General features: G+C 39.8%; 1 protein-coding gene across 1 annotated transcript in view; it reads right to left on the bottom strand.

Annotated features, from left to right (window-relative positions):
- Nucleotides 1–443: 443 nt before the first annotated feature.
- LOC115166701 (potassium voltage-gated channel subfamily G member 4-like) overlaps nucleotides 444–13,657 on the bottom strand; it is a 14,421-nt gene continuing 1,207 nt past the window's right edge. Inside the window, exons 2-7 of the mRNA XM_029720417.1 lie at nucleotides 10,912–11,161; nucleotides 7,887–8,219; nucleotides 7,568–7,677; nucleotides 7,037–7,175; nucleotides 6,429–6,651; nucleotides 444–3,847 (exon numbers count right to left, since the gene is read on the bottom strand). Coding sequence (XP_029576277.1) covers nucleotides 2,928–3,847; nucleotides 6,429–6,651; nucleotides 7,037–7,175; nucleotides 7,568–7,677; nucleotides 7,887–8,219; nucleotides 10,912–11,100 — 1,914 coding nt within the window. The 5' untranslated portion in view covers nucleotides 11,101–11,161 and the 3' untranslated portion in view covers nucleotides 444–2,927. The remainder of the gene's footprint in view (nucleotides 3,848–6,428; nucleotides 6,652–7,036; nucleotides 7,176–7,567; nucleotides 7,678–7,886; nucleotides 8,220–10,911; nucleotides 11,162–13,657) is intronic.

Genomic DNA, 13,657 nt, shown 5'->3' with positions numbered 1-13,657 from the left:
CGAGCAGTGTGGGTGCAATGATTGAGAACATGTATGTGTACATTTATTTTGTGACGCGAGCAGTGTGGTCAACATGTAAGAGTTGTGAAAATGTACCACATACTTGTGAAAATTGCACCAAGGAGATAAAAAAACAGTAATATATATATATATATATATATATATAACCCATTTTTTCATGTTGTACCAAGTAGATTTTTCACTATCCAAATGTATTCAATTGGGTTACATTCAAGTAAATACATTTCCTTTTAACCCCTTTACACTCCTGGGAATTTTCCTATATGGATAGCGCTAAATTGAAATGGTTCTCACAGAAGAAACAGGGAAACTCACGGTAGACATTAAAAGGGAACAGTGGAGATTATAGGGAAATGATTAGACTAAAGGTGGGGACACAACAGTTCACCTGACACAAGACTGAATCCAAACATTACACTGCATTTTATGTGCATTTTACATTTACTGTACTTTTCACAGCATGTGTGGACAACGAAATCAGAAAATACTCTGGATACATTCAGTAACATGATGATAAGAATATTCTTGGAAAAATTTGGGTAGGTGCAACATAAGACAAAAAATGACAAGGGTTTGAGTGAGAGGTCTAACTGGTGTTTCCAAGTGACCACACACCTCTCCAAAGTGTACACAGTTCCTAAGTCATTTCAATGGACTTTTATGAGTCAAAGAAGAGTTTTCTATAAAGTGTTTTTTTTTTTAGGTCTCCTAGCTGTGCCGTTGAGGAAGTAGAGCGAACTTGTTGTAGTTTTCTTTGGAACACAGCCCTGCATCATTGCCTTTACTGTTGTTGTTTACGCAATCACAAAACGGTTCATTATATTTGGAATCTAGGTCAGGTGGGCATAATGTCAAACGCTTGTTCTATGGCCAACATGACTAGCTAAATTCTAAAATACGATCTTCCAGTATTAGGCTTTCAGTAGGCAGTTCAGAGAAGCAGATGGTCATTTTGGTGACATAGAATGGATTCAGATGTGCATTCAGATGTGTGGTCCACGGCAAATCTTCACAATACAACAAACAGGCTCATTCTGTTCAGGAAAACCCAGGGTATAACGCCATGTCATCTGGTGACTGTACATCTAACATAGTGATCATAACCGTTGACAACTGAATATGACATGAGTTCTATGATATGGAAATGTGATGTACACATTTTGACTCACGGTTGTTTGGCTTTCTTGAATGACAGCAAAGCGGTATTTATTCTAATCCTCAACGGCTAATCTTAAAAAATATATTGAGTCCTCGTAATTTACAACATTTCCCTTCACTCAGACAACAAAAAATGGGAAAAGTTGCCCAATTAGTGGGAGGGATGGGGGCCACTTCTTGTCGTGTGCGGTGCTCAATTTCAGAACGGCTGTCAGTCAAAAACAGATCTGTTCAGCAGAGACCCTGAGCTCTGACGTGATGTATAGCATGTTACTGTACAGCCACTGCATTCCAATATAGGCGCTTATCAGTTTCCATTTTCCATTTTTAATCCATATACAGGTACGAATGTAATGGGCTATTCAAGATATTAAGTTGGTTCCATAACATGAAATAATGACTCCAAACACTTTCTTTATATAAGACTTTCACATTTACTGGTTACAATATCGTAACCAAACGGTGACCATCTCGTCAATGGGAACATTTCCAGGCTCTTTAGTATCACAGTACTTATGCAGATATCATCTCAGCTTCAGTAACGACAGTGAACATATAAACGTTAAAAAAAACAGAACACATTACCTAGAATGACATTCACTCTCACGGGTGGCAAAAATTAACAAACTGAAAACCACGCCCCCATTAGGCTACGGCTACAACTCTTCTGATAGGCTGCCACTGCTACATTGCACCCACCGCTATGCAATGCGAATATCGATTTCATTAAATTATAAAAATCACGGGCCGAGTGGTCTAAGGTACTGCATCGCAGTGCTAGAGGCATTACTACAGACCTGGGTTCATTCCCGGGCTGTGCCGCAACCAGCCGTGGCCAGGAGTCCCATGGGACAGCGCACAATTGGCCCAGTGTCGTCTGGGTTAGGGGAAAGTTTGGCCGGTGGGGATTTACTTGGCTCATCGCGCTCTAGTGACTCCTTGTGGTGGGCCTGGTGCCTGCAGGCTGACCCCAGACGCCATTTGAACGGTGTTTCCTCTAACACATTGGTGCTTCTGGGTTAAGCGGGCGGGTGTTAAGAAGTGTGGTTTGGCGGGTCATGTTTCCGAGGAATAATGACTCCACCTTTGCCTCTCCTGAGCCCGTTGGGGAGTTGCAGCGATGAAAAAAAGAAGAAAACTGATTTCTTAAATGTGTTATTTGATTTCAGACAAATAGCATAGAACAAGTTGAACGAACCAAAGCCTAATTTTATATTATACCAATCAGAAAAAGCAATTTAGACGAACAACAGTGTCATCCCACTTTTTACAGTGTAGGAGTTAGCATCAGGTCTGGTATCCTTCTTCAGATCAGAATGCTGCAGCCGGGAGCATAGCCTGCTGTCCCTCTGTCATCCCTCTGTTCCCCCCAGCCGGGAGCATAGCCTTCTGCCCCTCTGTCATCCCTCTGTTCCCCCAAGCCGGGAGCATAGCCTGCTGCCCCTCTGTCATCCCTCCCATCATCCCTCTGTTCCCCCCAGCCGGGAGCATAGCCTGCTGCCCCTCTGTCATCCCTCTGTTCCCCCCAGCCGGGAGCATAGCCTGCTGCCCCTCTGTCATCCCTCTGTTCCCCCCTGCCGGGAGCATAGCCTGCTGCACCTCTGTCATCCCTCAGTTCCCCCCAGCCGGGAGCATAGCCTGCTGCCCCTCTGTCATCCCTCTGTTCCCCCCAGCCGGGAGCATAGCCTGCTGCCCCTCTGTCATCCCTCCGTTCCCCCCAGCCAGGAGCATAGCCTGCTGCTCCTCTGTCATCCCTCTGTTCCCCCCAAGCCGGGAGCATAGCCTGCTGCCCCTCTGTCATCCCTCCCATCATCCCTCTGTTCCCCCCAGCCGGGAGCATAGCCTTCTGCCCCTCTGTCATCCCTCCCATCATCCCTCTGTTCCCCCCAGCCGGGAGCATAGCCTGCTGCCCCTCTGTCATCCCTCCCATCATCCCTCTGTTCCCCCCAGCCGGGAGCATAGCTTGCTGCCCCTCTGTCATCCCTCCGTTCCCCCCCAGCCGGGAGCATAGCCTGCTGCTCCTCTGTCATCCCTCCGTTCCCTCCTCCAAGGCACAGAGACTCCACAAAGTCTCGGCGTCTGGGCCAGTAGCTGTCCGTTTCCGCGTCAGCTTCCGCCTTCATCTCTACTTCCGCCTTCCTCTCCACCTCCCTTTCCCTCCTGGTCTCCAGGTTGTCAGCGGCCAGAGCCGCCCCCGTCTCCTCCTTCCACAGCCTCTCGTGCTCCAGCTTCAGCTCCTGGTAGCTCCTGGAGAACATGTGGAAGATGGAAGTAGCAGGAAACGCCATGATGAGAATTCCACTCAGGATGCTGCTCAGCGCTACCACCTGACCCGGGATGCTCCTCGGCACCATGTCCCCGTAGCCCACGGTCGTCATGGAGATGATGGCCCACCAATAGGAAGCTGGGATGCTGCTGAAGCTGTGCTGGGGCGCGGTGGCAGCGTTGGGCGCCAGTTCGCTCTCGGCCAGGTGCACCATGGGAGAGAAAAGGGCCATGCCGACGGTGATGAAGAGCAGGAGGAGGCTGAACTCTTGGGTGCTGCGCTGCATGGTCAGGCCCAGGGTCTGGAGGCCCAGGGAGTGGCGCGCCAGCCGCATCACATACAGGATACGCAATGCACGCATCAGACGCAGGACCAGACCCAGCTTGTCCAGGTACCCCCTACCTGGGGAACAGAGGTGAAAGTACACAATGTTGCTTAATATGGTAGGTTGTTAATATCCAGAAATAGGTTGAATAGTTCATGCAATATACAGTAGTTTCTATTTCAGGGCTTGGCAATCCTTCTCCTGGACAGATCCCTTCCTGCAGGATCTAACACACCTGACTCTACTGATTACCTTCTCCTGGACAGATCCCCTCCTACAGGATCTAACACACCTGATTCTACTGATCACCTTCTCCTGGACAGATCCCTTCCTGCAGGATCTAACACACCTGATTCTACTGATCACCTTCTCCTGGACAGATCCCCTCCTACAGGATCTAACACACCTGATTCTACTGATCACCTTCTCCTGGACAGATCCCCTCCTACAGGATCTAAACACCTGATTCTACTGATCACCTTCTCCTGGACAGATCCCCTCCTACAGGATCTAAACACCTGATTCTACTGATCACCTTCTCCTGGACAGATCCCCTCCTACAGGATCTAAACACCTGATTCTACTGATCACCTTCTCCGGGACAGATTTGTGCCACATTAACTTAGATATAGACATAGATATAGCTAACCCCATTATAACACTGTTGTGCCACACTAACCTAGCTATAGCTAACCCCATTATAACACTGTTGTGCCACACTAACCTAGCTATAGCTAACCCCATTATAACACTGTTGTGCCACACTAACCTAGCTATAGCTAACCCCATTATAACACTGTCGTGCCACACTAACCTAGCTAGCTATAGCTAACCCCATTATAACACTGTCGTGCCACACTAACCTAGCTAGCTATAGCTAACCCCATTTTAACACTGTTGTGCCACACTAACCTAGCTATAGCTAACCCCATTATAACACTGTTGTGCCACACTAACCTAGCTATAGCTAACCCCATTATAACACTGTTGTGCCACACTAACCTAGCTAGCTATAGCTAACCCCATTATAACACTGTTGTGCTACATTACCCTAGCTATAGCTAACCCCATTATAACACTGTTGTGCCACACTAACCTAGCTAGCTATAGCTAACCCCATTATAACACTGTTGTGACACACAAACCTAGCTAGCTATAGCTAACCCCATTATAACACTGTTGTGCCACACTAACTTAGCTATAGCTAACCCCATTATAACACTGTTGTGCTACACTAACCTAGCTATAGCTAACCCCATTATAACACTGTTGTGACACACTAACCTAGCTATAGCTAACCCCATTATAACACTGTTGTGCTACACTAACCTAGCTATAGCTAACCCCATTATAACACTGTTGTGCCACACTAACCTAGCTAGCTATAGCTAACCCCATTATAACACTGTTGTGACACACTAACCTAGCTATAGCTAACCCCATTATAACACTGTTGTGCTACATTACCCTAGCTATAGCTAACCCCATTATAACACTGTTGTGACACACTAACCTAGCTAGCTATAGCTAACCCCATTATAACACTGTTGTGACACACTAACCTAGCTAGCTATAGCTAACCCCATTATAACACTGTTGTGACACACTAACCTAGCTAGCTATAGCTAACCCCATTATAACACTGTTGTGCCACACTAACCTAGCTAGCTATAGCTAACCCCATTATAACACTGTTGTGCCACACTAACCTAGCTAGCTATAGCTAACCCCATTATAACACTGTTGTGCCACACTAACTTAGCTGGCTATAGCTAACCCCATCATAACACTGTTGTGCCACACTAACCTAGCTAGCTATAGCTAACCCCATTATAACACTGTTGTGTCACACTAACCTAGCTAGCTATAGCTAACCCCATTATAACACTGTTGTGCCACACTAACCTAGCTATAGCTAACCCCATTATAACACTGTTGTGCCACACTAACTTAGCTAGCTATAGCTAACCCCATTATAACACTGTTGTGCTACACTAACCTAGCTATAGCTAACCCCATTATAACACTGTTGTGCCACACTAACCTAGCTAGCTATAGCTAACCCCATTATAACACTGTTGTGCTACACTAACCTAGCTAGCTATAGCTAACCCCATTATAACACTGTTGTGCTACACTAACCTAGCTATAGCTAACCCCATTATAACACTGTTGTGCCACACTAACCTAGCTAGCTATAGCTAACCCCATTATAACACTGTTGTGCTACACTAACCTAGCTAGCTATAGCTAACCCCATTTTAACACTGTTGTGTCACACTAACCTAGCTGGCTATAGCTAACCCCATTATAACACTGTTGTGTCACACTAACTTAGCTATAGCTAACCCCATTATAACACTGTTGTGCTACACTAACCTAGCTAGCTATAGCTAACCCCATTATAACACTGTTGTGCTACACTAACCTAGCTATAGCTAACCCCATTATAACACTGTTGTGCTACACTAACCTAGCTATAGCTAACCCCATTATAACACTGTTGTGTCACACTAACTTAGCTAGCTATAGCTAACCCCATTATAACACTGTTGTCCAGATTCTCCTACTATAATTCTCATTGAGTGTATTAATAAAGTGACTTCATACAAAACAATTGTTCACCAAAAAATCAGATAATGAATATGTTTGTTCCACCTGCCCCTGCACTACCATCCTCCAGAGTCACGTTGTTTTCAACCACCACCAGAGAAATGTAGTAGGGTAGGATGGCCACAGCATCAATGATGTTCAGGGGCCCACGGGCAAATTCTAGTTTGGAGCGAGCATGGAGGAACCGCAGCACGAACTCCAAGGAGAACCAAGCTACGCACACTGTCTCCACAACAAACATGTGACGACACTTCTGGGAACACTCGCCCTGGAGACAGAGAGGGAGGGGAGAGAGGGCAGAGAGGGAGGGGAGAGAGGGAGGAGAGAGGGAGGGGAGAGAGAGGGAGGGGAGAGGGAGGGCAGAGAGGGAGGGGGGAGAGAGGGAGGGGGGGAGAGAGAGAGAGAAATGATTAAGATGAAGATGGAGAGAGTGGTTGTAATAGCATTTAGATATGGGGAAAAGACATTGAGACTGAAACAAACTAAAGTTGCAGAGAAATGTACCTTTTTTTCCCAACAAAGGTTGGTTTAACTATTGATGGGGTTGAAAGAAGGACATTGCATATTTTAGTAGGTTCCTTGCACCAGGAAGACTTGTATTAGCTCCACAAGCTAACCCCTAGGCTTTAGCTCAGCGGTTATGTTCCACTCACCTTGCTCTCCTCTTGGCGTAGATCAGGCATGGTGCTGATACAGAGGCTGATGACTGTCACAGCTACCATGATCACAGAGAAGCAGGCAAACATCTTCCCTGCCAAGCCAGAGTGGGGGTTCTCCACCACCTCTCTCAGCCTGTGGAAGAGAGTTACAAAAATCAGATTTTTTCCCCCCCCTTTTGTTGGAGATCTTGTTTACAGATCCTGTTGTCTTACAAATTCATGAAGACATAACGTACAGTTATGAATATAACTACTGTAACCTGAAGGAAGGACACAGCTATTGGGATCGTGTTCGCGAGATCAGTGCTTAGTGCACGTCTTCTCAGTTTGTCTCCTGAACAAACAACAAGAGAAAGAAAGCCCTCTGTGTCCCTCGTCAGTCTTTGTGCATGTGACCACTGTTATACATGTACTTGCTGATCTTGGGTCAGTTTAGCATTTCCGCCAGTAATGGTTAAGGTTAGGATTGGAGGAGGGGAAGCTGATCTAAGATCTGTACCTAGCGTTTAACCCTGCTGTTTGTACCTGCTCATCAACCTGCGGTAGCCCGTCTCCGGCTCAGCCAACAGGGGGAGTCTCTGTAGCTTCATCCTCCTCTGTCTCCACTCCTCCTCCTTATGCTCACGCTCCGCCACCTCAGTCAAAATCACAGTCAAGATCACAATCAAGATCACAATCAAGATCACAATCAAGATCACAATCAAGCTTTAGTTATAAAGTCAATTTCACATAAGTGTCCCAATAAATGGAGCCGTCTTCTTGACCAGGTTCCCCTTGAAAAAAGTCAGATAAATGTGAAATAAACGTTAAATAAATAAACAAACACTTTACAGAAACAATGTACCTCCTCGACGCGTGTCAACATGCGCCGGCGGCAGCAGCGTTCCATGTAGGCGGGGTCGACCCCCCAGTAGTCCAGCTCATCGTGCAGTGACACGGCACACAGCTCCCGCAGGAGGCGGAGCTTCCCGGCCGCCAGGAAGTTCAAGATGACCCGGAACGCTGTGGGGCTCCGGTCGAAAAAGTACTCCCTCTGGGTCTCATCGTAGTCGTCACAGAGCCTGGCGATGTCCTCGGGGCTGGAGCAGAGACGCAGCCGCCCAAGCCGGGTGAGAGGGAACTGCTCCAGGGTGGTCCAGGGGAACATGTAGCGGTTACCCCCCACGTTGATCAAGGCCTGGGTAACAGAGTACAGAAAATATATCAGGTTTAATTGATTAAGTTAGTCAATATGAGCTTCATAACTATCGAATACATGTTATTACATTCATTGCTTTGGATAAAGGATAAAGGCATCTTCTAAATGCAATATACTATTATATTATTATTATTATATTATATTATTATTATATTATTACTATTATATTATTATTATATTATATTATTACTATTATATTATTATTATATTATATTATTATTATATTATTATTATATTATATTATTACTATTATATTATTATATTATATTATTACTATTATATTATTATTATTATTATTATTATATTATTATATTATATTATTACTATTATATTATTATTATTATTTTGTTATTATATTATTACTATTATATTACTATTATATTACTATTATATTATTATTACTATATTACTATTATATTATTATTATATTATATTATTATTATATTATTATTACTATTATATTATTATTATTATATTACTATTATCTTATTATTATATTATATTATTATTATATTATTATTACTATTATATTACTATTATATTATTATTATATTATATTATTATTATATTATTATTACTATTATATTATTATTATTATTATTATTATATTATTATTATATTATTATTATTATTACTATTATATTATTATTATATTATTATTATTATTATTAATATATTATTATTATATTATATTATTATTATATTATTATTATATTATTACTATTATATTATTATTACTATTATATTATTATTATATTATATTATTATTATTATATTATTATTATATTATATTATTATATTATTATTATATTATATTATTATTATATTATTATTATATTATATTATATTATTATTATATTATTATTATATTATTATTATATTATTATTATTATTATTATATTATTATTATTATTATATTATTATTATATTATTATTATATTATTATTATATTATTATTATTATATTATTATATATTATTATTACATTATTATTATATTATTATTATTATATTATTATTATATTATTATTATATTATTACTATTATATTATTATTATATTATATTATTATATTATTATATTACTATTATATTATTATTATATTATTATTATATTATTATTATTATATTATTACTATTATATTATTATTATATTATTATTATGATATTATTATTACTATTATTATATTATTATTATCATTGTTATATTATTATTATTATATTACTATTATTATTATATTGTATTATTACTATATTGTATTATTACCATTATTATTATATTGTATTATTACTATTATTATATTATTATTATTATATTATAACTATTATTATTTTAATATTATTACTATTATTAGTATTAGTATTATTATTATATTAATATTATTATTATACTAATATTATATTATTACTGGTATTATTATTATATTATTACTATTATTATATTATTACTAGTATTATTATTATTATTATTATATTATTACTAGTATTATTATTATTATTATATTACTAGTATTATTATTATTATATTACTAGTATTATTATTCTAATAGTGCTATTATTGTATTATTATAATATTATTATTGTATTATTATTATATTAATAGTATATTATTACTGTTATTATTATTATATTATTACTGTTATTATTAAATTATTACTAGTATTATTATTATTATTTTACTAGTATTATTATTTACATTTACATTTACGTAATTTAGCAGACGCTCTTATCCAAAGCGACTTACAAATTGGTGCATTCACCTTATGATATCCAGTGGAACAACCACTTTACAATAGTATATCTATATTTTTTTTTTTGGGGGGGGGGTAGAAGGATTACTATATCCTATCCCAGGTATTCCTTAAAGAGGTGGGGTTTCAGGTGTCTCCGGAAGGTGGTGATTGACTCCGCTGTCCTGGCGTCGTGAGGGAGCTTGTTCCACCATTGGGGTGCCAGGGCATCGAACAGTTTTGACTGGGCTGAGCGGGAACTGTGCTTCCGCAGAGGTAGGGGGGCCAGCATAGTGTTATTATTATTGTATTATTATTATATTATTATTGTATTATTATTATATTATTACTATTATTCGTATTATTAGTGTTATTATTATAATATTATAATATTATTAGTACTGTTATTATTATTGATATCATTGTTATTTGTTATATTACTATTATTATTATTAGTAGTAGTAGTAGTAGTAGTAGCAGCAGTAGTATTAGCAGTAGTAGTAGTAGCAGTTGTGGTAGTAGTATTAGTAGTAGAATTAGTAGAAGCAGAAGTAGTAGTAGTAGCAGTGGTAGTAGTAGTAGCTGTGGTAGTAGTAGTAGTAGTAGTAGTAGCAGCAGCGGTAGTAGTAGCAGCAGTAGTAGCAGTAGTAGTAGTAGTAGTAGGAAAAGTAGTAGTAGTATCAGTAGTAGCAGTAGTAGTAGTAGCAGCAGTAGTAGTAGTAGTAGTAGTAGCAGTAGTAGTAGTAGTAGTAGCTGTAGTAGTAGTAGTAGCTGTAGTAGTAGTAGTAGTAGTAGTAGTAGTAGTAGTAGTAGTAGCAGCAGTAGTAGCAGTAGTAGCAGTAGTAGTAGTAGCAGTAGTAGTAGTAGCAGCAGTAGTAGCAGTAGTGGTCGTAATAGTAGGAGTAGTAGTAGTAGTAGTAGTAGTAGTAGTAGTAGTAGTAGTACCTGCAGTGTGTGGTCGACATTGGGCCAGGCCCTGTCAGGGTCATTGCGGAGCAGCTGGGCGCGCTGATAGTACACTCCCTTGACTGTCTCTGTCTCTGGGATCTCTGTGAAGAAGCGGTCCAGGCTGCTGTTGTCACTGCTGACCGAGTAGTTGGTGAAGTCATGGTTAGCGTTGCTGATGATGGGCATGGTGGCATTGGGACGGTGTGTGTGTGTGTATGGTCAGGTGGTCAGGAAGAGGGTCACGGACCTGGGAAGACAGGAACCAAGATTGTTGGATGAATAACTTAGCTTGACACCTGAAGACGTGTACTAGCTCTCTAAAAGGACTTTCACTTTAAAGATGTTGCAAAATTCTGGTAACTTTTTCAAAAGTCCCAAGTTTTCCAGAAATCTTGGTTGGAAAACTCCCGGAATCAGGAAGGAATAAGCAGGACATCTGCAATCCTCCAACTAGGATTTCTGGAAAACCTGGGAATATTAGTTACATTTCCTGAAATTGTGCAACCCTAGGCCGGGGTTGGGTAGGTTACTGTAATCTGTTAAAGTTACTAGTTACCTGTCCAAAATTGTAGTCAGTAATGTAATTTTTGGATTACCCAAACTCAGTAACATAATTGGATTGCTTTCAGTTACTTTTGGATTACTTTCCCCTTAAGAGGCATTAGAAGAAAACAAAAAGGATCTATCAAACGCATTTGGTGTGTCATCATATTGGTCTCTGATTGGTGGTCATCATATGGTGTGTCATCATAGTGGTCTCTGATTGGTGGTCATCATTTGGTGTGTCATCTTTGTGGTTTATGACTTGTGGTCAGACTCGCTCTTGCTTGAATTGAATGTCATTGAGAAAACAGAAAGGTGTCATGATGTATTTTATTTAGCTAACATCCTTTCTGAATTTAAAAGTAATCCAAGAAGTAATCATCTAGTTTTTCAAATGTATCTTTAATCTGATTACAATATTTTTGCTGTTAAGAGGACAGCGGAACGCCTCGCCAAATATCCAATGGTAGAGCGTGGCGCGAAATACAAAAACCTGAAAAATGCTATAACTTCAACTTCTCAAACATATGACTATTTTACACCATTTGAAAGATAAGACTCTCGTTAATCCAACCACATTGTCCGATTTCAAAAAGACTTTACAGCGAAAGCAAAACATTAGATTATGTCAGGAGAGTACCCAGCCAAAAATAGTCACACAGCCATTTTCAAAGCAAGCATATATGTCACAAAAACCCAAACCACAGCTAAATGCAGCACTAACCTTTGATGATCTTCATCAGATGACACTCCTAGGACATTATGTTATACAATACATGCATGTTTTGTTCAATCAAGTTCATATTTATATCAAAAAACAGCTTTTTACATTAGCATGTGATGTTCAGAACTAGCATACCCACCGAAAACTTCCGGTGAATTTACTAAATGACTCATCATAAACGTTGACAAAATACATAACAATTATTTTAAGAATTATAGATACAGGACACCTTAATGCAATCGCTATGTCAGATTTTAACATAGCTCGTCGGCGAAAGCACATTTTGCAATATTCTGAGTACACAGCTCAGCCATCACAGGCTACGCTATTCAGACACCCGCCAACTTCGGGGCAACCTAAACTCAGAATTACTATTAGAAAAATTGGATTACCTTTGCTGTTCTTCGTCAGAATGCACTCCCAGGACTTCTACTTCAACAACAAATGTTGTTTTGGTTCCAAATAATCCCTAGTTATATCCAAATACCTCCGTTTTGTTCGTGCGTTCAGGTCACTATTCAAAGGGTAACGCGCGAGCGCATTTCGTGACAAAAACATTCTAAATATTCCATTACCGTACTTAGAAGCATGTCAAACTCTGTTTAAAATCAATTTTTATGCTATTTTTCTCGTAAAATAGCGATAATATTCCAACCGGACAACGTTGTATTCATTCAAAGAGGGAAAGAAAAAAATGGCGAGGTCTCGTGAACGCGCATCTCCAGTCTCTCTGTCCCCAGGCAGACCACTGACAAACTCTGCTTCTGTTATCTGCCCAGAGACAGGAGACGCGTCAATCCGCTTCTGAAGGCTTTAGAGAGCCAATGGAAGCCTTAGAAAGTGTCACGTAACAGCTCAGATGCTGTAATTTCGATAGAGATGCAACAGAAGGACTACAAATTGTCAGACAGGCCACTTCCTGCATGGAATCTTCTCAGGTTTTTGCCTGCCATATGAGTTCTGTTATACTCACAGACACCATTCAAACAGTTTTAGAAACTTTAGAGTGTTTTCTATCCAAATCTACTAATTATATGCATATTCTAGTTTCTGGGCAAGAGTAGTAACCAGATTAAATCGGGTATGTTTTTTATCCGGCCGTGAAAATACTGCCCCCTATCCACAACAGGTTTTAATGTAACTGATTACAGTTACCATTTTTGTAATCAGACTAATCCATTAGTCCCCAACCCTGATATAGGCCTATGATAGGCTTTACATTTATTCACAATTGTCTGGTAAATGTTAGTCTTCAGACATCCAATTTCACAGTTATTGCATAGGCCTGGCCCAAGAATATCCGTGCCAGTTGGAAAAGCTATCATTATGAATCTATTGTGACTACTGCACTACACCATGGTCCCTTCCCGAATGGAAACCTTTATAGTGTACTATTACTTTGGACCATTACCTTGCACTGTGTAGAGAATAGGTTGCCATTTGGGATGCACTGCCTATCATGTCTTGTTCCAAATC

This window comes from Salmo trutta, chromosome 29 (assembly GCF_901001165.1).
Source record: "Salmo trutta chromosome 29, fSalTru1.1, whole genome shotgun sequence".
Lineage (NCBI taxonomy): Eukaryota > Metazoa > Chordata > Actinopteri > Salmoniformes > Salmonidae > Salmo > Salmo trutta.
This window is presented reverse-complemented; position numbering and strand designations above follow the sequence as displayed.